Consider the following 22,927-nt stretch of genomic DNA (forward strand, 5'->3'; position numbering starts at 1 on the left):
TTCTATTTTTAGTTTTTGAGGAAACTCCATACTGTTTTCCATAGTGGCTTCACCAATTTACATTCCCACAGTCTACAAGAGTTCCCGTTTCTCCACAGCCTTGCCAATATTTATTATTTGTGGTCTTTTCAGATAGCCATTCTGACAGGTGTGAGGTGAAATCTCATTGTGGTCTTGATTTGTATTTCCCTCATGATTAGCAATGTTGAGCATCTTTTCATGTGCCTGTTGGCCATCTGTGTTTCTCTTTGGAAAAATATCTATTCAGGTCTTCTGCCCATTTTTTAATTGGGGTGTCTGTTTTTCAATGCGGAGTTGTATGAGGTATTTATATATTTTGGATATTAACCCATTGTTGGTCACACCATTTGCAAATATTTCTCCCATTCAGCAGGTTGTCTTTTCATTTTGATGATTTTCTTTGCTGTGAAAAAGCTTTTAAGTTTAGTTAGTTTCCATTTGTTTATTTTTGCTTTTATTTCCTTTGCTTTAGGAGACAGATCCCCAAAAATGTTGCTACAATTTATGTCAAAGTGTGTTCTGCCTATGTTTTCCTCTAGGAGTTTTGTAGTATCCGGTCTTACATTTAGGTTCTTAATCCATTTTAAATTTATTTTTGTATATGGTGTGAGAAAGTGTTCTGATTTCATTCTTTTACATGTAGCTGTCCAGTTTTCCCAGCACCGCTTATTGAAGAGACTGTCTTTTCTCCATTGTATATTCTCGCCTCCTTTGTCATAGATTAATTGACCATAAGTGCGTGGGTTTATTTCTGAGCTCTCTTTTCTGTTCCATTGATCTATGCATCTGTTTTTGTGCCACTACTATACTGTTTTGATTACTGTAGCTTTGTAGTGTAGTCTTAAGTCAGGGAGCATGATTCTTTCACCTCTGTTCTTCTTTCTTAAGATTGTTTTGGCTATTTGGGGTCTTTTGTGTTTCCATACAAATTTTAGAATTATTTGTTCTAGCTCTGTGAAAAATGCCATAGATATTGTGTAGGGATGGCATTGAATCTGCAGATTGCTTTGGGTAATGTGGTCATTTTAACAGTGTTAATACTTTCAGTCCATGAACATGGTATGTTTTTCCATCTGTTTGTGTCATCTTCAATACAGGGCTTTTACCTCTTTAGTTAGATTCATTCCTAGGTATTTTATTCTTTTTGAAGCAATGGTAAATGGGATTGGTTCTAGTGTATAGAAATTCAACAGATTTCTGTATATTACTTTCGTGTTCTGAAAATTTACTAATTCATTGATGAGCTCTAGTAGTTTTTTGGTGGTGTTTTGAGGATTTTCTGTGTATGAGCTGTTTATATATCATGTCATCAGCAAACAGTGCCAGTTTTACTTCTTTCTTTCCAATTTCAGTTCCTTTGATTTCTTTTCCTTGTCTGATTGCTGGGGCTAGGACTTCCAATACTATGTAGAATAGAAGTGGTGAGAGTGGGCATTCTTGTCTTGTTCCTGATCTTGGGGGAAATGCCTTCAGCTTTTCTCCATTGAGTATGATGTTAACTGTGGGTATATTATACATGGCATTTATTATATTGAGGTAGGTTCCCTCTATACCCACTTTACTTAGAGTTTTTAATCATAAATGGATGTTGAATTTTGTCAGAAGCTCTTTCTGTATCTATTGACATAACCATATGGTTTTTATTCTTTAGTTTGTTAATGTGGTGTATCACATTGATTGATGTGCAGATATTGAACCATCCTTACATCCCTGGGATAAATTTCACTTGATCACAGTGTATGGTCCTTCTAATGTATTGTTGAATTCGGTTTGCTAACAATTTGATGCTAATTTTTTACATCTTTGATCATTAGTGATATTGGCCTGTAATTTCTTGTTTTGTGATATCTTTATCTGGTTTTGGTGTCAGGGTGATGCTAGCCTTGTAGAATGAGTTCAGAAGGGTGCCTTCTGCTGCAACTTTTGTGAATAATTTGAGAAGAATAGATATTAATTCTTCTCTAAATGTTTGGTAGAATTCATCTGTGAAGCCATCTGGCTCTGGACTTTTGTTTGTTGGGATTTTTTTTTTTAATTACTATTTCAAACTCATTACAGGTAATTATTCTATTTATATTTTCTAGTTCTTCCTGGTTCAGTCTTGGGAGATTGTCCATTTCTATGAATTTGTCCATTTTTTTTTTCAGGTTCATTTTGAGTACAAAGTTCATAGTAATCTCTTATGATCCTTTGTATTTCTGTGGTGTTGGTTGTTCCTTTTCCTTTTCATTCCTGATTTTATTGATTTTGGCCCTCTCTCTTCTCTTTCTTTCTTAATGAGTCTGGCTAAAGGATTATCAATTTTAATTACCTTTTCAAAGAACCAGATCTTAGTTTCTTTGATCTTTTCTGTTGTTTATTTTATTCTCTATTTCATTAATTTCTTCTCTGATTTTTGTGATTTCATTCTTTTAACTAACTTTGGGTTTTATTTGTTCTTTGTCTAGTTGCTTTAGGTATAAAGGGAGTTTTTTTGTTGTTGAGATTTTCTTGTTTCCTTAGGTAAGGTAAGCTTGTATCACTATAAACTTTTTTCTTAGAACTGATTTTGCTCCAATCCCATAGATTTTGGATAATTGTGTTTTCATTTTTAGTTGTCTCCATGTATTTTTTGACTTCTTCTCTGATTTCTTCATTGATCCATTGGTTGTTTAGTGGCGTATTGTTTAGCTTCCATGTGTTTGTGTTTTATGCAGTTTTTTTTCTTATAGTTGATTTGTAATCTCATAGTGTTATGGTCAGAAAAGATGTTTGATATAATTTCAATTTTCGGGAGGGTGGGAGGGAGGGAGACACAAGAGGGAAGAGATATGGGGATATATGCATATGTATAACTGATTCACTTTTTTATGAAGCAGAAACGAACACACCATTGTAAAGCAATTACACTCCAATAAAGATGTTAAAAAATAAAAAATAGGGCTTCCCTGGTGGCGCAGTAGTTGAGAGTCCGCCTGCCAATGCAGGGGACACGGGTTCGTGCCCTGGTCTGGGAAGATCCCACATGCCGCGGAGCGGCTGGGCCCGTGAGCCATGGCCACTGAGCCTGCACATCCAGAGCCTGTGCTCTGCAACGGGAGAGGCCACAACAGTGAGAGGCCCACGTACCACAAAAAAAAATAAATAAATAAAAAATAAAAAAAATAATTTCAATTTTCTTAAATTTACTGAAACTTTTTTTGTGGCTAGCATGTGATCTATCCTGGATAATGTTACATGTGCAATTGAAAAGACCGTGTATTCTGCTGCTTTTTTCCTGTCTGGATAATCTGTCCATTGATATAAGTGGGGTATTAAAGTACCCTACTAGTATTGTGTTACTGTCAATTTCTCCCTTTATGTCTATTAATATTTGCTTTATGTGTTTAGGTGCTCCTATGTTGGGTGCACACGTACTTACAATAGTTATGTCTTCCTTTTGGATTGATCCCTTGATCACTATGTAATATCCTTTGTTTTAAAGTCTATTACATCCTTTGTTTTAAAGTCTATTTTGTCTGATATAAGTATTGCTACCCTAGCTTTCTTTTCATCTCCATTTGCATGGAATACCTGTTTCTGTCCCCTCTCTTTCCTTCTGTGTGTGTCTTTAGATCTGAAGTGAGTCTCTTATAGGCAGTATGTAGATGGGTCATGTTTTTTGTATCCATTCAGCTACTGTACTTCTTTTGATTGGAGCATTTGGTCCATTTACATTTAAGGTAATTATTGATAAGTATGTAATTATTGTCATTTTGTTAATTGTCTTTGGCTTATTTTTGTAGTTCTTTGTTTCTTCTCTTGTGATTTGATGACTATCTTTAGTGTTCTGTTTGTATTCCTTTCTCTTTTGTATTTGTATATCTATTATAAATTTCTAGTTTGTGGTTGCTGTGACGTTTATATAGCAATCTCACTCTCTGTGTATATACATATAAATATATATATATATATGCTATGAGGTTTATATAGCAATCTCTCTCTCTCTCTCTGGATCTAGTATTGGCCTCCTCTTAGTGGGTAGGGCCATTTTCTGACACAGCGGGCTTTGGGTTTTGGGGTGTGCTAAAGCTGGTACTGGCCCACTGGTGAGTGGGATTGGATCCCAGTGTGGCTGAGGGGTCCAAGGGGTCTTGGATCTGATGTTGGCCTCTGGTAGTGGGAATAGATCCTGAGGTTGATGACTTTGAAGCCCAGGTTGTCCCAGAACTGGTGTCTGCCTGTTGGAGGGCAGAATTGGGGCCCAGTGGATCCCAGGGCTGGGCCTACCCACTGGTGGGCAGAGCCAGGTCCTGGGGTCTATGACTGCAGGGCCCAGGATGCTCAGAGCTGGTGTCAGACTGATCATGGGTAGGGCTGGATGCAGGGCATATTGGGGCTGGTGCCAGCCTGCTGGTGGGTGCACTATGTTCTTCTATGACAGGTTGCGGGGCTACAGTGATCTTGGGGCTGGTGTCTACCTGTGGTCAGTAGGGCCATGGCCTAAGGGGTCCTGGGGTTGGTGTCTGCCCACTGGTGTGTGAAGTTAGTCCCAGAGCTGGTGCTGGCCCTCTGGTCAGTGGAGCCGGATCCCAGAGTTGGTATGTCTGCATGCTGGTGGGCGGGGCTAGAGTGCAGCGGGTCTTGGGGCTGGTGCCTGCTCACCAGTGGGCAGAGATGAGTCCCAGAGTCTCTGGCTGCAGGGCCGTGTGTGTCTCGGGGCGAGTGTGGTGTACTGGTATGTGGGGCCTGGTCCTGGGCCCTCTGGTGGACAGGGGTGTGTCCTGGGGTGGCTGTTGGCTCAGAGGGTCTTAAGGCAACCTGCCTGCTGGTGGGTGGGGCTTTGTCCCCACCTGGCTAGTTGGTTGGCCTGAGGCATGCTGTTCCTTGTAGCTGGTAGGTGGAGGTGGGTCCCAGTGGTGAGGAACTAGATGGAGCACTCCAAAATGGCTCTTGCCAGCAACAGTGTCCACGGTAGAACAAGCTCCTTCAAATGGCTGCGATTAGTGTCTGTGTCCCAAGGGTGATCTCCTGTAGTCTCCTGCCTCTTCAGGAAGCTCTCAAAGATCAGCAAGTAGATCTGATCCATGGTCTTTCAAATTACTGCGTCTGCTGTGGCTGCTGGAGCATGTGAGATTTTCTGTGTGCCCTGTAGGAGTGGAGTTTCTGTTTCCCACAGCCCTCTGGCTCTCTGGAAAGTAAGCCCCACTGGCCTTCAAAGCCAGATGTTCTGGGGGCCCTTCTTCCCAATGTAGTACGCCTGGGCTGGGGAGCCCGATGTGAAGCTTGGACCCATTGCTCCCTGTGGAGAACCTCAGTTGTAATTATCTTCCTGTTTGTGGGTCACCCACCCGGAGGTATGGGGTCTTGACTCTGCCCCTCCTACCCATCTCGTTATTGTTCTTTCTTTATATCTTTAGTTGTAGATCTCTTCTGCTAGTCTTCCAGTCTTTCTCATCAATAGTTGCTCTGTAAATAGCTGTAATTTTGGTGTGCCCTTGGGAGGAGGTAAGCTCAGGGTCTTTCTACTCTGCCATCTTGGCTCAGTCTCCTTTCTTACCTTTTAATCTATGTTCTTAGGTAGTTTTGTGGTATGGGTATATTTATTTGTTTATATTATTATTACCTAGTAAATATATAAAAATATATTTAGTGTATGCACACACACATATATATATATAAACTAAAAATGCAACTGTAGCAAAAGGAGGCCATTCTGCCCTTTCTCAAGGAGACAAGTTTGAGAAACATGTTAAAATGAAGGTATAGGAGAATTACTCTGTGTGTGTGTTTGTGTATTCTTACTTTTTTTTTTTTTTAAATTTGCTTGTTTCCCTCAGGAACATGTTTTAACAGATGTTGTAGCAGGTTGATAGTAAATGATCTTTCAACCCAGAACAAAAATGAAACAGGTACCTCTAATCAAATAAACTCTTAATAGCCTCTGGTCAGTGAGAAAATTCAATTATCTAGTTAAGTTTAAAAATCAATAGTGGCTACTCCAAATTTGACTATAGTTATAAACCGACAAACTTGAACGCATTCTCAAGATCAGAAATTCTTTCAATCTAACATAATTATGTCAGAATCTGGGGAAAAAAATGAATCAAAACCTCAAAGAGAATTAGGATGTTTTATGGTAGGTACATAAAGCTTACTCAGAAAAAATAATGACAAAGTTACCAAATACCAGTAACAAAAGATTACAGCTATTCAGGAATTTGGATTCAATATTCTTATACGTATGAATGATATATTTGTTTTGTATTTGCCTGTTGTATCTAATGCATGTCATTCAGTGGAATCATCCCCAGTATTAGCAACTCCATTGTTTAAAGGCCTTGCCAACTAAGATTCTCAGAGCCAGATGTCTCAAGAGGCCATGCTGTTGTTCAGTGGTTAAAAACTCCAATTTTGCCATCAGACACATGTATGTCCAAACTCTGACTCAGTACCCTTTTCTTTCAGAACCTCAGTTTTATTGTTTTTGCAATGGGGCTATTCATAGTGTATACTTCATATTAGTATTTAATTATCCTTGTATGGTAATTATCCTTATAGGATACTTAAAAGATTATAGGATAACTAAAACATTGCAGCTAATGTATGTAGTGCCAAAACAGAGCAACTGTTGAATATTCCTATTATACTATAATATATAATAGCTAAATAATACAGCTACTGTGACTCCATGGACTGCATGGTTTGGACTGCTTAAGTCATTTGTTAGACTAACACTGAGGTCATAGCTTTATAATGATTCATATATAAAGTCCACAAATTTTTTTGATGCATCTATAATATGTAAGTTACTCTGCTGGCTTTTAAAAACAGGAAAATAAATATAATATCACTTTTCTTAAGTTGCTTATAGTCAAGCAGGGAATATAGTGGCTGCTCACAGGTAACTGTAAATTTGTGATGGACAAAATTATGTAAGCAAACAATTCTCTGGTAGTAAGAAGAAAAGGGAGATACCTCAAGTGATCAATAAACTATAGTTATTATATTTAAAATAGTTATTGCTAACTCTAAATACAAAGCACTCTTGCAGAGCCAAATAGGTCTTTAAAAATATAGAGGTATCACAAAATGAATTATTAAATCTATTAGCAGCATTCACATGAAATTTTTGTTAAAATAGAAAGGAAAGTAGAAGAAAAACTATTATAAAAAGTTAAGACTGAATGACTATAATGTGCGTAAGGCAAGTAGACCTCACTGAGAAGAAATCTATGGCTGATTAAAATATGAGCTATCCCATTAATCACACAATACATTAGATAATAAATTTTGGTTGTTAACTTGATATGCACCATTGAACGTGGAGAAAAATATCATATAGGCAGACAAGTGCACTAATGTATGACAGTGTAATAGCTTGTGGATATTTCTTTTTGTAAATATGTCTACAGTTTTTCTAGTGTCTTACTGAACTGTGCTGTAAAGTAAGGTTATTCTTTAAGTCACAGAGATTAATGCTGCAGATTTTTCAACACTGGAAAAAAATTATACATTTGAATAGAAGAAAGGGTGAGATAGAAATTAACATTTTTCACTCAGAATGTGTCATTCTAATATTTCATTCAGTTTTTAAAGGGAGCTCTGAAGATGTTTGATTAAAAAAAAATGTTTTGAAAAAAGAAAAACCAGTGACATATTCTACTGACAGGTAATTATGTGAACTAATTTCAAGACCAGTTTAAACCATGATCGAGGTTATTTAACTGTCTGTGCTGTAGGGATCTAGTGAGCCTACCCTGAAAATTTGCTAATAGCACAAATAGGAAAGAATAGAAAATGTGCTACGTTCTATAGGCCAAGTAATAGTTTTTACAGAAAATCACAACAGATTTCTTTTAACTTTGCTTTAGTAATATGAAGATTTAACACTTAACTGACTGTTAAACATAATTTTGAATAGGTCTCTTGTTTCCATCTTGCTTGATAAAGTAACATATATTCAGCAACTTATACCAAAGTTTCACTGCGATTATTATATTTGCCTCTGCTGTTCAGTAATGTCAGCCACTAGCCACGTGTGGCTATTGAGTACTTGAAACGCGGCTAGTCTGAATTGAAAGAGACTATAAGTATCAAATAATACCAGATTTCAATGCTTTAAATAAAAAATAAAAGATGGTACAATATCTCATTGGGATATTTAAGGTTTAATAAAAGTGTATCAATTATACTTGTTTTTTACTCTTTTAATATGGAGGCAAGACAATTTAAAATTACATATGTGATTTGCATTTATGGATTGCACTGTATGTCTGTTGGTTAGTGCTGCTCTATGGGACCCATGAAGCAAACCACTGATAAAGGAAATAAAATTCTGAACAAAGAATCTTGACTTCTTCGGAACTATATTAAAATGGCTCACATTCTGATCATAAAACTTGTTTTAAGTTGTATGTAAATGGTTGTGTATAAACCATGTAATTCAAAATACATTATGCATTAGAAAAAGGCACAAGAAAAGTAGACTACAATTATATATGTGTGGAAAGATAACACTGCAAAATATAAAACACAAAACACCCATTTTATTACACATTTCTTATCTGGAGAGTAGATCCTGCCTGTGGTCTCTGTAACCATACTCATATAGATATTGTAATTACAGAGGAAACTCTTCCCCTTGATAGTCTGAAAGTTTCTGGAAAGTTTATTTTCTCACTGAAGATTTTTAATTGGCATCAGTCCAAATCAATTATACAAGAATCTTTGCCCAAGCCCTTCTATTCACCCCTGCAAAAACAAGACAAAACAAAACAGTCCTCCCTCTCCCACAAAAAGGCCATATAAACCATCTGCTTGATTTCTTTTTTTAAGGTATGTATTTGTCAACAACAGGATCAGTAAGAGGGGGAAAAAGCCCCAAATGCACTTATAAGCAAGAGCAACATAATAGGTGACTCTCAGGATTTATTGCTTTGGGGTATGACAGTAGTCTGCCTTTGAGCTGATAAGTTAATAAATAAATCTTTATTGCCTGAAAGAATTTATGTGTATTCCAGAGTAAGCCATTTATGTTTTCATTTGCATTTTCTAAGATTAGTCCTTCATTTATATTTTTAAAATACTGTGCCTCTTCCAGGAATTATCTCCAAGTAAACTCAGAATGCAGTACTTATTCCCCAAGGCAGGGAACCATCATATACCAGGGGTCACCATCAGATGGGGATATATTCCAAAGTGTTTCTTCTGTATGTGTGTGTACGTTGGGGGTGCTTGTTACCTGAAAATGTCTGTGAAAGGTGTCTGTAAGGGCCACCATTGGGCTTTTGTGTGTGGGTCAGATCTGAGGTTTGATCCTTAAAGACCTGGAAAATATATCCAACTTTTGAAAGTCTTAAGCAGAAACAGTTTGTGGATTCTAAACCTGTGCTCTCCAACATGGTTGCCACTTGCCACGTGTGGATTGCAACTAATGTGACTTGGAATATAACCAATGTGACTGAGAAACCGAACTTTTAATTTTATTAACTTTACGGTAAATTTAAAATCTGACACTAGATTGAGTGAGTGGAAAACTTTTAAGCATGCTTGGAACAACTTTGGGTTTACTTTTTCAGCTGTAAACTTTATGATATATAAATGCAAATCAGGTATTTCCAATTAAAAAATTTCAAATTGAGATGTGCTGAAGGTATAAAATACCAGCCAAAATTTGAAGGTTTAGTTTCTAAATGAATAATTAAAATAGCTCAGTAATAATTTTATACAGATTACACATTGAAGTGATATCAGTTTGGATATTTGGGTTGGGATGTATTATTAAAGTTAATTTCACCTGTTTTTAAACTTTTTCTTAATGTGGCTACTAGAAAATTTAAAATTATGTATGTGCTTTGCATTATATTTCTATTAGACAGTGCTTTCTAAAACAAAGAGTAAAACACATGGGAATACACTTGAGATACTGAGATCATAAACGGGATAGGGCAACAAAAGTGAAAAACTAATGACAGGATAGTAAGGGTCAGTGGCAAATAAAAGAGAAGCAGGTCCTTAGCTGACCTTAGTGTTAGCAGATGAGTAGTGTGTAATGCCTGACCTGGCTCGTGGCTTAGAATTGAAAACATGACTCTTCAGATTTTTGTACCTTATAATCAATGATAAACAGGGTGTTTCTTTAATAATAATAATTATAATACCAGTTTTATTTTTTTTAAATTTCACTGCATTCCAACTCCTTTTAGTCTCCCTTATGGTACTGAGTACATTACATAGAGTCATTGAAAGGATTTTGCCCCAGTAAGCCTTTGAAACAAAATATACCAGGATTACAGGACAAGAAAAAAGAATGTTAAACCAAATTTCATTTCCAAGGGAAGAAATTTAAGGAAATAGTCACTCAGGCTACTTTGTTATGTAAAATCTATCTCATAAACTAAATACTGGATTAAATTAATTCATTGGACAGTTTGGAACAAATTGTAATATACCGTGTTTACTTTGGAAGTCCTACTGCCCTCAAGTTTAAGTCAAGTAGCCCTTCTCCCTACATAAGTAAGATGCAAGGTCACTGTAGAATAATGAGAAACACCAACAAGCAAAAATGAGAAAATAATAATCACTGGTAACCTACACCACCCAGAGATAATGACTGTAAATTTCCCTTGCCTTTTCTTTCAAGGAAATGCAGTCGGTTTTTATACAAGGTTCTGTATGTCTTAATAAGCATTGCATCACAAACTGTGTGTTTAATATTTTTCAGCCTTTTCTTTGAACTCTTTGGACTGTTTTCATAGCCCAGACTGAGGTTATCAGTTACAGAAACAACAACTTAATAAATGATGTCTTATTGGCTTGAAAGTATTATTCACATAGATTTCCAAAGTGCCAAAGATAAAACCAGGATGTGTTTTATTCGCTAGAAAATCTTGTTGAACATTTTCTGACACTGTTAGTAAGATAAAGAGAATGTGGATGAAAGAGAAAACGTGAATTCTGAACCTGAAGAGCCTGTGCTTATTAGTACTTTCAGCAGAAATTGTGAAGGGCCACCTCATCAGGCAGATTGATGAAGCCTCGTTAGGTAGGGGCTTGAGAGGAATGCCTCACGGAAAGCCCTGTAATGGTCCAGTGGATGCTTGACAAACATGCATACCTGCCAGTGCTGCCCTTTAATTGGGAGGTGTTTGTATTTGTTTCCTATTTTAGAGGAAGATGTGCAAGCACATGTAATATTACATGGCAGTTTTAGTAGTGCTAGATCTGGGAATGCAAACCGGAGAACCTGAAGTTAGGCAAGTTCTTTGAGATGAAGTGGAGTGCAAAGTGTCCTTCTTCCATTCCTCAGATATTTACTTCCATTCTCCAACTTTACTCTCACTACTGTCCTTTTACTTAATCTTGCTATTCAATCTATTTTTAGGTGAGTTGAAAAATAAAAACATGTATATTGAAGTTAGGAAAATGCTCAGGGTAATGTTCCAGAACCTTCTGTGTTTATTAATATTAATACCATTAGGTACTTAAATACTGACATCTCTACTGCGCCTTACCCATCTCCCACCTTATCCCTGTTATCAGGGTGACTCAGGGGAATATGCGGCAGTTTCCTGATCTTTGAGATAATTTCTCAATTTAGATCAGTGCCAAAAGTCATGAGAACTATTAGAAGGTTTGAGGTTTCTTCAGATCTGGTCCAATTGGCAGTAAGACAGGCTGGTGGGGCAAAGCCAACCCAGCTCCCCTGAGGTGTAAGTGGAGCTGCTGAGAACTTCCCATAGATGCCCTTGAGCTAGGTTTCACACTAGGAACCTGTGCACTTGATTTGGGAACTTGGTACTTACTCTAACTCTGACTTACGCTGCATGGAATGTGTTAGCTCCAAACAATGTTGAGGTAGCCCTTATTCCATGGCACTGTCGGTCATCCAGCTGCAAGGGATTTTAAAGATGAACTGAGGCTTCAGTGGACAATATGACAAAGTATATGTGGGAGTGTTAAGAATACCTAGGGTATACTTGATTCCAAATAACAGCGTTCATCAATGCTCTCATTTACATATTTATATTTTCATTTAACTACTATTTATTTTTTAGTACCGGGTATTGCAATGATCTCTGTGGACAAACAGACATGATTTCTGACCTCTTGGAATCAGGCATTAATTCATAGTTATATGAAATCCCTTGATTAAGTGACATTTAAGCTGATGCAGTTTTGTGGTATATTGCTAGATGTTGGGAATATGAAGACAAGCATAGCATAGTCATTGTCCCTATAATAACAGTCCTCAGTGAAAACTGCTTTATAGAAGCAAATGAATTGTAATGGATCCTGAAGATTGTGGGTGATTAATGCTGTCTGACCATCTCAGGAAAGGCTTTATGAGATGACTTTAGATGTGGGTTTTGAAGGCTGAGGAAGACTACCAGGCAATCAAGAAAGCATAGCAAGTAATGGCTAGGAGGAAGAAAAGGCCAAGTATGTTTGGCAAACCCTAAGTAGAGAAGGAGGCCTAGGAAGGCATTTGGCCAAAGGTGAGATTACATAGTGTGGAATGGTAAAATTTAAGCAATGTAAAATGTTGTATGAAAGAGTTTACACTTCACTTTTAGGAGTGGAGGAGCCATTGGAGTACTTTACTTAGGAGTTAGAAATCAATTTGTGTTTTTAGACTGATCATTCTGAGTGCAAAAGGAAGGATGGCTTTGGCTTCTGGAGAGGCTGGGCTCAGGGAGGCTGATTAGAAGGCCACTGCAATCAGTCCTGAGACAGGAGAGAAGGACTTCAACTGCTGCAGTAGCCATGGAGATTTAAGAGATATTTAGGAGTGAAAATCAATGCTAATTGAAGAGACTGGCTAGGATAGATGAAGGAGAGAGAGGATTCCAGAATACATTGAGACTTCTACCTTCTGGGTAATTTATGGTATCCATGGAGCCAGTGCTAGCTAGTGGGCTTTGAATCCTGGCTCCACCACTTACCAAGTAACCACTTGGAAGAAGTTACTTAAACTTGCTGAGCTTCATCTATACAAAAATGATTTAAAATAATTTTGTGGAATCTATGGGAAGATAAATATGAAAATGCTCAGTAAAGTGCCTTATCTGTAATCTACATTCAACATATATTTTCTTCATATATGAGGACTGAAAGACACTCTGGATAAGGATGAATTGTATAAAATCAGAAATGGTTCAAGATAATGAGTTCAGTTTTAGGCATGCCGAGTTTAAAATTGGTATTTTATGTCTAGATGGATATATCCAGTATGTATTCAGAAACAGAGGTGGAGGAATTGGGGTGTGCAAATAAAAGTCTAAGAATTTGGAAATACAATTAATAGGTGATAGTTAAAACCTGCTGAGTGGATGAGATTCCACCAGCTATGGAGTAGCTAGCAGAAAAAATTTGAAGTCTGTTCTCTGGTGTTCAATTTCTAAGTAAGTAGGCAGAGGAGGAAGAGCCCCCCCAAAAGCAGCTAAAACATGGTGTAAAAATTCGAACAAAACCTTGAAAATAACAAAACCTGCCAAGTGCAAGAGGGGTACTTTAAGAAGGAAACCATTAGCACTCTGATAAGTCTTAGAACTGACAAGTAACTTGAGGAATAAAGAGAACTCTTTGAATGTAACAACTAAGAGATCAGTGACAACCTTAGAGCAATTTCCAATTGGTGGTGAGGAGCAGAATGCAGATTGTGGTGAATTAGGAGAACAGGAATGAAGAAATAGTCATGAGATATAGAGTGCTTTTTAAAGAAGTTTGGCAGGGAGGTCTGGGGTGGTAGTTCGAAGTGATTAAAGGATGAAGAAGGGCTTCCCTGGTGGCACAGTGGTTGAGAATCTGCCTGCCAATGCAGGGGACATGGGTTCGAGCCCTGGTCTGGGAGGATCCCACATGCCGTGGAGCAACTGGGCCCGTGAGCCACAATCACTGAGCCTGCGCGTCTGGAGCCTGTGCTCCGCAACAAGAGAGGCCGCGATAGTGAGAGGACCGTGCACCGCGATGAAGAGTGGCCCCTGCTTGCCACAGCTGGAGAAAGCCCTCGCACAGAAATGAAGACCCAACACAGCCATAAATAAATAAATTAAATAAATTAAAAGGATGAAGAAAAGAGGCTTTAACTTATAGTAATGGACACTAAGAGTAAAGACCTAGTATTGAGGAAGAGAAAGGAGACAAATGATGGGAGATAAATAATGAAGGAATGTTCTAGAAGAGGCTGGTCAGGAAGTATAAATCATAAAGCATTTGCCTTAGGTGGAAGAAGGTACAACCTCCGTTTGAGTCAGGATGTAGGGGAATGAAGTTAGAAAGACTATTAATAATTGGAAATTAAGAAGCTTCCAGTATTAAACCAGCTGTTGTTTTATCTTGTTAGTTAGCTTTTATTTTTTATGTTCTAATAATTTATGTTTTGAGCACCTTAATTAGATTGACTAGCACCTTCTAATGTTACCTCTAGATAAAATAAATTATTAAATTTTTATTCAGTAAAAGCTAAGTGGAACCTCACCTCTGACCTCTTTTTCCTGAAGAAAAAAAAAAAAAAACCTTAGAAAATACTGATTCTTAATAAAGTAACTGCAAGAATGATGGGGGGGGGTCAGAAATTGCACCAACTATGCCAGGTTCACAGACTCAGAGAAATATGTTCCCCTAATGATTGATTTGTATATCCTAGGGAAATGCTAGAAATAAACTCATGCAGGGTTGACATCGGGACATTGGAGTATATGTTAGTTCTTAAAATATAATTGTTCCAGTAATAAAATGATTTGTATTGTTTCACTAAGCTATAAATGAGGTTTGGGTTGAGGATTTGCTTGTTGGAAAGGTGTTTTTACATATCTTTTTTTTTAAAATATTAACTGTTAGCTCAAGCTTAAATTAGGATTGTAAGCAATTAATTTTGTATTTGACATTTGAAAATATAAGTACCACATGACCTTTCCTAGTAGATGAACATATAGTTTAATTAGGTAATCTTCATGTTACTGTACTGTAAACACATAGAAACACAAAGCAACCAGCTCCTCCTCATGTTGGTGATTCTAGAAATGATAACGATCAGACTCTGGATTTATATTATAAAGCAATTGCAGTAAATTGTGCAGATGGAAGGGTCACAAATTTGAAACACATAGTCAAAGCTGATGGGAGTTCAGCCCAAAGGCAGCCCAAAGGCAGCATCTCAAATAAAGGTTTTCCAAGGAGTAAGACTATACAAAACAGGTTGGATTTTTAGGTGTCTTAATATTGTAAGTATCTTAATATTATAGATATCTTAATAACATAATATTTCTGGCTGTTCCTCTCTGCCCACTTAGAATTATATTTTAATTTTACTATTATATGGGCATCTTTAGTATCCTATCCTTGATCTTCATCACTTCTTCTCTACCTTTTCATCTGGATGATCTTCTTAGTCATATTTTCAGGTTCACTATTCTGTTCAAGTGTTGTTTTGAAATAGGTTTCATTAGCTTTGATCTTCTTGCTATATATTCATATATGTAAATTCAAACACTGAATGGATGTCTGTTTTTGACACCCAACAAAATTGATACTTAGTATTTTCAAAACTGAAATTGGGCTCTTTCCATCAAAACCACTTGTTCTCCTGTATTCCTTGCTTTAGTGAAGGAAACAAGCAAGCACCATGTGCTTAAGGTGGGAAGAAATCATAGTTTCACCATTCAGGTAAAAATCAAAGTCAGCATGTTGTGTCTCATTTCAGATTTTTCCTTAAGCATGGCATTTGTTCTCAGTAGTGCTCATACCATTTTTAAATTTCTTTAAAGAACATTGGCAACGTGGGTTATTTTTTCTTCCTACGTCAGTATTGGTAATTTGTACTTTTAATAAAAATATCCTTTCATCCAAGTTTTAAATGTTATAGTTGTTTAAAAGAGTCTCTTAAGATAAAAATAAATTCTGTCTATAGTTTTGATCCTTTTATTTCTACCTTTTTAATGTATCTTTAAAATTTTTTGTTCTGTGTGGATGAAGACTTTTATTAGCATCTGGTGTTATCTCTTTATTTTCTGCTTTGCATTTCATTAAGATACAATCTAATTTTCCCTCTTTGTACATGTTTTGAGTTTACTTTGTTCTTTTCCTAGCTACTTAAAATGCCCTATTCAATATTATTATACTTTTTAATCTTTATGATATATGATGAATAGAAGGTTATAGTCTCAAATGCGTATAATTAGCTACTCTTCACAACACTTGATAGGTAATGTTTTGTGATTGTTATTTTTATGTGTTCAACTTGACTGGGCTAAGGGAAGCCCAGAGAGCTGGCAAAATATTGGTTCTGGGTTTGCTTGTAAGGGTAATTTTGGAAGAGATTAACATTTGAATTAGTAGACTGAGTAAAAAATATCTGCCCTCACCAGTGTGCGTGGGCATCATCCAATCCATTGAGGGCCCCGATAGAACAAAAAGGTGGAGGAAAAGCACATATTCTCTCCCTCGGTCTTTCTCCTTCTCTCGCCATGGGATCTCCTGGTTCTTGGGCTTTCCGACTCTAGGACTCATACCAGGTAGATCCCCCTGATTCTCAGGCCTTCAGACTCTAAGTGAATTATATCACTGGCTTTCCTGGTTCTCCAACTTGCAGGCTGCATATGATGCAATATTTTAGTCTCCATAATGATGTGAGCCAATTCCTGTAATAAATCTCCTCTTACATATCTATCTATATCTTATTAGTTCTGTTCCTCTGAGGAACCCAGACTAATACAGATTTCGGAGTTGAGAGTAGTTCTAGAGGAATATAATTTTAAGGACGAGTTTTCAGAATTGGTTTTGGGCTTTTTGAATTGGCTCTCTAGTCCTATTACATTTAAAGTTGCTGATGATTTACTGCCAGTAGTAAAGAGAGCACTGACAGTCCTCAGCATGAACTGTTTATAGAGTTATGTAAAACATCTCCACTGGATACTCCTAATCAACGGCTTATAAGAAGCAAGTTAGGTGATTCTGTATATGATACTTTCCATCATTTTTCGAAAACTAAGTAATATGATGATGTTGATTGGTTGCTCCTCTTTTTCTGGACAAAATGCTAAAAGGATGAGCTCCAGGATTCAAATTCTCAGCTCAAACCCCGTATATGTGACCTATGAGCTCCTAGGTGTGCTCTGAGGAAGAGCCTTATCTCCTATAGCTCCTATAGTTGAAGTTGCTGGAAATAAAACACAGGACCTTATCCTGCTATTGGCTGAATTACAATTCAAGTAGAATCCCAGCCTTGTAAGGTGTCTATTGTTAAAGTGAGGGCATTGATTAGGAAAGAATGGGATCCTGTAAGTTGGGATGGGGGTATGTGGGCAGACTCTGATGAAGCACATGTAATAATTTTGACTTCAGATATTCCAGTTCTGAACACTATCTCTTACACATGGGAGAATCAATAAGTAGATATTTATTGCACAGATGGTTATTGCAGCATTATTTATACTGACTAAAAAAAGCTAATGAAGAGAATACCCAAAATAGAGGAATGTTAAAATAATTATGGTACGATGCTATTGTGTGCAACTGCCAAAAAGAGCGAATAGATGTTGATACCAGTTAGCTTAATTTCCACAAAGTATTTAAGTGTGAAATCAACATGCATTAGTGTGCATAATTTTTAATAGCAAAAAAATTACATGTGTAAATGTATTTGTATGTATGTATGTGTATCTGTTTACTTATAGCCATTTAGGTTTGGATAAAATAATGAAATACATATCCTTGTCAACCTAGGTTTTCTAGAAGAGAGTGATGAGAATGAAATACAAGAGGAGTGGGGAGGGGACAATAAGCCAATATGACAAGAAATTTAAAAGGCTGCACTAAAGCAAACAAAGAGACACAAAAACACACAAAATCTAGCAAGTATGTTATCGTATTTGTATAATTATCTATAATGAAAAATAAGTATAAAAACCATAATTTATAAAGACCATGAAAGGAGTTAGTCTCAAGAATTATTTGGTAAGGTGAGCCTTAAATCGTTGGAAAATGATAGGTGCCAACAACACGATTATTTTTAACATGAAGTTCAAATTTAGCAACTGAGAGATATTAACGTTCAGGTCCTCCTCAAGTATATTCTGATTCATTCAATATTTCATTAATATAGCAGCAACAACAAACAAGTACTCAAAGATCTACAGTGGGTGAAAGATTTGCAAACACTTCTACCCACCACTGAAGCAGGACCTATTCTCCTACTGCTAAACTGTGGTGTTTTTCTTTTGAAATAAGCTTCCAGAATAAAAGGACACAAAATAGAGTGGAAAAGTTCATGTATTTTAGGGTTAGCCAGGCCTCAGTTTTATTCCAGGCTTTGCCACCACTGTCTGTAATCAAGTTGATGTTGACAAAACCCACACTTATTATCTTTCCATTAATCTGTCTTTCATAACTGCATGTCTATAGCTGTGAGTTCCAGTCAGATGGTGTGAGTAAGCACAGGTTAGCCACAAGGGGAGTTTATCATAGCCTAGATTAGTCGCTGTGGACCTCGAGTTAGATATTTTCCCGTTTCCTCATCCGTAACGTGGAGGTAAATAACAATATTACTCAAAAGATTATTGTAAGGGCTTCCCTGGTGCAGTGGTTGGGAGTCCGCCTGCCGATGCAGGGGACACGGGTTCGTGCCCCGGTCCGGGAGGATACCACATGCCGCGGAGCGGCTGGGCCCGTGAGCCATGGCCGCTGAGCCTGTGCTCCGCAACGGGAGAGGCCACAGTGAGAGGCCCGCGTACCACAAAAAAAAGAAAGAAAGAAAAAAAAGATTATTGCAAGAGTTCAATTAGATAGTAGATGTAAAACGCTGGTTAGGGTGGTATACACATTAAAAAGTGTTCAATAAGGACAACTAGACTAAGACAGTAATATCTAATTCAGTCATAGACCATAGATTTAGGGAAAAATGACTGGGACAAATCTCAACTCAGGACTAATATTTTGGACTTTGTGTGTGTGCATGTGTGTGTGTATGTGTGTGTCATATCATGATGAAGATTGAGTGTTATGAATTGCCAAGGAATTTTCCACATTGAACCTAATAAATATGGAAACGTAGATAAATATAGAAACGTGGAAATAAAAGCAAACTTAGAAATTTAAAAATTTTCCTGATTAAAGACATTAATGAGTTTCCAACCATGAATTCTTTTTTTTAGGGTGATTACAAGGAACTTTATTCTTATTTATAATAAGTTGAACATTGATTTACATCACAGAAAAAGACAGGTTTAGGAAAAAGATAGTGTTCTGTTCTGCAAGTATAAATTTTCCATCTATGTCATCATTATCCTAAATGTAGTCTACACTATTAAGAAATTGATTCCACTTCTCTTATTTTGCCTTTTTTTTTAAACAGAAGAACCAAAACCATACTTTAAATTTTGTTGGTAATAGTTATACACATTAAGATGTGGAAATATTGTATTTAGTATACACTTCAAAATGCCATTTTATTGATAACTACTTTTGAAAAAATATGTTTGATTTCTTAATAAGTTGACCAATCAATGGAATGATTTTAGAGTAAACTTCTTGAATAAAAATAAAACTTTTTTCCAAGCTGATAGGATGCTTAGACTGATAGGATGAGAAAAAAAGCTGAGTCTTTATTACGTTTTCCGTAGAATCTTAGACAACCATGCATTCTTTACTATCATGCAGCGTATCATCTTTTATGTGCATTGTAGCATACCAGCATTACTTTCTGTACAACTTCCAGTAAATCATTTGCTTCCATTGCTTCAGGTTATCAGAAAGGGTCTTTACTAGAGAAACTCTTAAGTTCAGTTTTAGAATACTCTGACTTTATGACTGCAAAAGAGCTTAATTCCCGGTTTTCTACTCTGAGTCAACACGTAAGAGAATTATGAAAGACCTTCTGGCTGTGTCTCTGTATTTATTTTCTGCCTCCAAAATCTTTCTCCTTCTCATCCATTATCCCTATTCTTCAAGTTTCTTCTCCAAGTATTTCTTTAATGACCTTCGTATTGCCTTCATTTTCCTCCGATGAGAGATGCAAAAATGGAATCTAGACTAGAGAAATAAGATAATCCCAACTTCAGTACTAGTAGCCCAACTCTTAAAAAAAATTGTAACAATTGTTTTTTCTTCCTTTTTTGAATTCCTCTACAAAAGTTTTTCTCATACTTCATTGTACCTCCTCCATTTCCTATGTTCTCATACTTCATTGTACCTCCTCCATTTCCTATGTTCCAACTTTTATCCCATCAAACTTTATCTCATTCCTGTTAGTATGAGATCCCAGATTTTGAAATGACTTCTTTCCCATTATTTCCACTGGAAGGAAGGGGAAGATTGGGCAGTCTCTTTGCCAAAGAAATGCTTGATCCAGTGTTTGTTTGGAGGGAGGAAAACTCACAGTAACAAAGCACCTCCCAATATTACACCTTCTGCTAGTAATATCAGAAATAGTGTGACCTCTTGATTCTCAGCCTTCTTTGGATCATCTTCTGAAAGAAGAAAGGGCAAAAAAGAAAGTGAATTTTGGAGAAGGAAATTAGTAACTTGAGAACTTTATCCATAAGAAGACTCTTTTTAACCTTAAAAATTGCCCTGTTCACCACTTACATCACTGTTCCCTGGTTATTCTGATCTTTATTAATTGCTTAGACTCCTAGGCTCTACAAAACTTTTTCTCTTACTGCCCCTAGCCTAATTTCTCCACCTTTAGTACAGCTTTTTCATTTCTAAGCTCTTCAGTTATCCAGTGCCTGGTAATTCATACTGGTACAAATTTTGTCCAGCATCTTAGCTCTTATTTGTGGCATTAGCATGACCTACAGAGAAGGTGATCAACAAATATTTGTGGAGTAAATCAATGAAGAACTCCTTGATCCCTGGCCTTTCAAAATGCCACACTGCAATCTTTGTTACCTGCACAATATTCTCCTTTGAAGCACCAAGTGGTGATGCGAAGACAGGTCCAACAATCCAGGATAGGACCTTCAGTCACGACTGAGAGAAGAAAGATAGTTGGAAGGGGGCCATGGCATGGAGTTTCCTTAGCTCAGACACCAAGTATGGATTAGATCTCAGGCATTTCCATTGGTTACATTGCTGTGACTTTCTTCTTCCCCTAGCAGTCAATTTTATTGATGGGTCAAAACCCTAAATAATTTAAGTCAGATCTCTGGGAAGAAGTAGGAAAATGATGGCTCAGCTTATATTGGTGCTTTGGGTTATAAACTCTACTATAGAAGGCCTCTTAGCACCTCTAAAATCTCTGGGGTGTCTGAGATTTTATAAAATATTTTTTGTTGTCAGAGATCGTTGACATTCCCCCTAGTAGCCAATAGCTCTAGGAATTGCATTCTCAATGTGACAAGTAGAAGAGATAGGGTCATATAGAGCACAGGAGATGGGAAAATATGGCTGAAACCTCAAGGCATCACATATACTGTACATACCACAATCTTCAGAACAAGGTAAAAGAGAATCAGAAAGATCTAATGAGCTTAGAATCAACTTAGTGTTTCCCATAGTTATCCCCAAGTCATCTTTATTTGGTTACCCATTAAGTTCCAGCCACCCCTCCACCCATTCTAAATTATTCTAATGTGAAATCACATTCCTCCTCTCACCCCTCATTTCCTATTCCTTTCACATAATTTCAGTGTTGTTAGATAGACATCTTATATTACCAACTTCAGAGAAGTTCTTTAATAGTTCTTTCAGTTTGGATTCCAGGTTTTGGCGGACATCGAGAAGCTTGAAGGATAAGGGCACCTAAAGGGGGATGGAAGGGACATCAGAAAATAGGGGTGGCCTATCCCTTCATAATTTAATCCTAATTGTTTTGCCTTGTTTTCCCCAGTGAATTTTTCTCATACTTTCTTGGGCAGTACAGTCTCTTAACACTGAAACAGTACCTCACCTTTCCATGTTTCATTGCTCAGTTTATAAAGTTCATTTTTCAGCCATGTTCTCAAATTGACATCCTTTTGAACAGCTAGAGAGGAAGGGTGAAGGAACATGTGGGAGAATAATTACATTTATGGAGGAAATTACGTGGGCCCAGGTGCTCTCTTCCCTACCTCCCTTCTCCCTTTAACCCCCCAAACTCTCAGGGACTCGAGCTTTGCTCACCCAACACCCGAAGCATCTTGTCACTGTGGGAGACCTTGAAGCTTAAATGGATCATCTTCTTAATCTGCCGTTCAAGCAGATGAGTTCAGCCAGGGACTTCTGAGGGTACCAGCTTTACCAGCAAGGACTTAATATCCTTGATGAATTTGGGGTCACATTCCAAACAGCCTTTGACCCCGTGGAAGGCTGCCAGGGACAGGGGCAGGAGCAAGAGCAGCCGCAGGTCCCCCATTTCCTTGCCCCGACCACCCTTGCCTCAAGATCAGGTTGTCCTGGCAACTAGTTCACCAAGTTCCCTTTCCTTCAAAACTCCAGGAATGAGAGTCTTGTCCTGGATAGTCTGACTCCACCTTCCCCTCGGTTTCCATCCCACTTCTAGGCAATCTCATTTCTCTAAGGATCTTCAGTTTTCTGACTTATCCTTCATTACAGAGAGAGGGAACTGCCAGCTGGGGAGCAGATACCTGAGTTCTGAGTGTGGAACACACAGAGAGAGAGAGAAGTCTTGTGCTCACACAAGCAGAGTTCCGTGCATGGAGATATCTCAGAAAAGTCTTTAACTCTGTCTTACTGTGTTCTTAGTAAATTCCCACACTCCTGCTGATCACTGAAGTAGTATCTCAATAGCAGTGGATGTTGGAAGAGATCGCTTAGGACTTTAGATTGCTTAACCCAAGCTCTGCTTTTATAGAAGAGGTAAGAAAAACTTGGAATATTGAGCTTCTTGGGGTCCCAGTCCCTGATGGTAGCAGTATTGTTGAAAATTAGCAATGGGGGTCTGCATATAATTGATAATCATTGATAATAATGATTTTGATACAATTGATAATTCCTCAGAAATTTA

At 37.4% G+C, this 22,927-nt stretch overlaps 1 protein-coding gene across 1 annotated transcript; it reads right to left on the reverse strand.

Moving 5' to 3' along the window:
• Positions 1 to 19,873: 19,873 nt before the first annotated feature.
• On the reverse strand, positions 19,874 to 22,315 carry IZUMO3 (IZUMO family member 3). Its single transcript, XM_067742438.1, is given in 8 exon segments — positions 19,874 to 19,920; positions 19,923 to 20,005; positions 20,357 to 20,447; positions 20,872 to 20,952; positions 21,405 to 21,422; positions 21,639 to 21,723; positions 21,867 to 21,946; positions 22,084 to 22,315. Coding segments are annotated over 8 exon segments (717 nt in total).
• Between the last annotated feature and the right edge of the window lie 612 nt (positions 22,316 to 22,927).

Source organism: Pseudorca crassidens, chromosome 7 (assembly GCF_039906515.1).
Source record: "Pseudorca crassidens isolate mPseCra1 chromosome 7, mPseCra1.hap1, whole genome shotgun sequence".
Taxonomy (NCBI): Eukaryota; Metazoa; Chordata; class Mammalia; order Artiodactyla; family Delphinidae; genus Pseudorca; species Pseudorca crassidens.